The sequence below is a fragment of the Galeopterus variegatus genome, unplaced genomic scaffold (assembly GCF_000696425.1).
Source record: "Galeopterus variegatus unplaced genomic scaffold, G_variegatus-3.0.2 Scaffold407, whole genome shotgun sequence".
NCBI lineage: Eukaryota > Metazoa > Chordata > Mammalia > Dermoptera > Cynocephalidae > Galeopterus > Galeopterus variegatus.
Genome location: NW_007726518.1, coordinates 561,583 through 563,524, shown reverse-complemented (window position 1 = coordinate 563,524; position 1,942 = coordinate 561,583). Strand labels below are relative to the sequence as shown.

Here is a 1,942-nt window from a genome sequence, read left to right as displayed (position 1 = left end):
ACCGAGGGTTGCGATCCCGTTGCCGGTCAGTAAAAAAGACAAAAAGGAAAAAAAAAATTTGACACTTAGAAAATAATTTTTAAAAGTATATGTTATGTCACTAAACATGTTTATGTACATGCAAAAAATACCACAAATCAACTTACGTCCTATTGGTAGTCCCACAGAATGGAAGGGCTCCTCATCCCCTCGGAACCCTGCAAGACATGTAGGTGAACACCGCAAAGGAAGAGCAAGGTCTCAAAGGGGACCCCCCCCTTGAGAGCACGTACTCACTTCTCACCACCACAGCGGCATTGGTGGACACTTGTCCGTGGCTGTTGGTTGCCACCGCCGAGTATGTTGCAGTATCATCAAAGTCAGCCCTGTGAGAGAAAAAGCAAGACACAGTCTGTGGGACTGTTCTGTAAAAGTCAATGACCCGAACTGAACAAACACATTCCTCGAAAGCAAATCATATGACCTAGATCATTTGTTCATGAATGATTTGTTCAAGAACAATGCCAGCTCTATCCTTGGAATGGCGAGGCAGCCTACGTAGTAATGATAGACACAGATGAACCTCTGAGCCCCGACCAGGGCTTGGCTTTGGCTTTGGGAAAGGAAAGGTACCGGCCCTTCCAAAAGTCCTTCATTTCATTGTCAAGAAGTCTCTGTTCCACTCTGGTTCTGTTTTTCTACCTCTATAGAATTCGTGGTTTTATCTTGTCAGTGGGCAGGCTCCAGCAGCACCGCTCATGATGGGACAATGAAGAGCATGCCTGGGAGAGTCCTCTACTGGAGTCCTCTATATTTCCATGCCTAGGAGCAAGGAAATGACCACAGAGAAAGCCATACCCGAGATCACTGAGGCCCATGAACCTGCCTGGGAATCGTCCTCCTGCTGGTTCTAAGGCAGCTCAGGAACTTGCACTTTGACCCACCTCTCCCAGTTATCCAGGTGCATGCTAACTTTGGGTGACTGCCTGGGATGGTCCCCATCCTATAATGCCCCTGGGACAGGAACCCCGGAATGAAGTGGCTGAGAACACATCAAAGACCAGGGCAGGAACTAGAGCATGTGTCTGGCTCAAGCAAGGGGTTCCGAGGCATGAGCAGAGACCCAGTAACTTCCTAAGTGAGAAAAGCAGATTCTACAACCCCTCCTCCAGGCTGATAAGAGATTGCCTCGAGAATCTGAAAGTCATATGATCCCTAGACATGAATCACCCACCCAAGGATATATTGAAATGTCTGAATTGGGCCCCACCTGCAGCATTGACTCACGTTCGTCCCCAGACAGAACCCTGACCTAGGAACGGCCAAAGGCCCCGGTCTCCCAGGCTCAGCTTGTCCACCTCCCCGTCCATCTTGCAAATGTTGAAGCTTATTTTCTTGGCTGTGGATTGTCTTTCCACCAGCTGCCCCAAAAAACTGAGACGGGAGGGATGTGAGGAGGAGGAACCTAATATTTATTGAGCTTTTTTGAAATGCCAGGCAGTCTGCTAGTTACTTCACATGGGCTATTTTATTTCATATTCTCAAGTACCCTGGAAAATAGATATTATTATTCTATTAACATGCTGAAAAAGTTGACACTTTAAGAAATTGGGTAAACAAGGTCCACATAACTCCAAAATTTGAATTCTTTCTGCTCGCTTCTCTCCGAGAAGTGGACACCATGGGCATAATCTTAATCTGGGAAAAGAACACAAAAAAAAAATCCCACTTTCAAAAACAGAAAAAGTTTACTCAAGTCTTACTTTTAAAATGCATTAAAAGTCAATGCCCACAGAAGCAAAACTGATTCTTGGGAGGTCGTTAGTAATTTTATTTTCTTCTCTACTCCACTAGGAGCTGAAAATAACTTCTCTGACCAAAAAATTCACAGTGTCTCTGATAAAGGGGAGAGAAGGTTTCAGAGACCTTTGCTATCTATCAAGAACTTCTTCCCTTCCTCACT

At 45.4% G+C, this 1,942-nt stretch overlaps 1 protein-coding gene across 1 annotated transcript in view; it reads right to left on the bottom strand.

Annotated features, from left to right (window-relative positions):
- The window catches only part of MYOM2 (myomesin 2), a 107,073-nt gene that overhangs the window by 92,703 nt on the left and 12,428 nt on the right, over positions 1–1,942 (bottom strand). Inside the window, exons 4-5 of the mRNA XM_008568408.1 lie at positions 277–365; positions 147–197 (exon numbers count right to left, since the gene is read on the bottom strand). Coding sequence (XP_008566630.1) covers positions 147–197; positions 277–365 — 140 coding nt within the window. The remainder of the gene's footprint in view (positions 1–146; positions 198–276; positions 366–1,942) is intronic.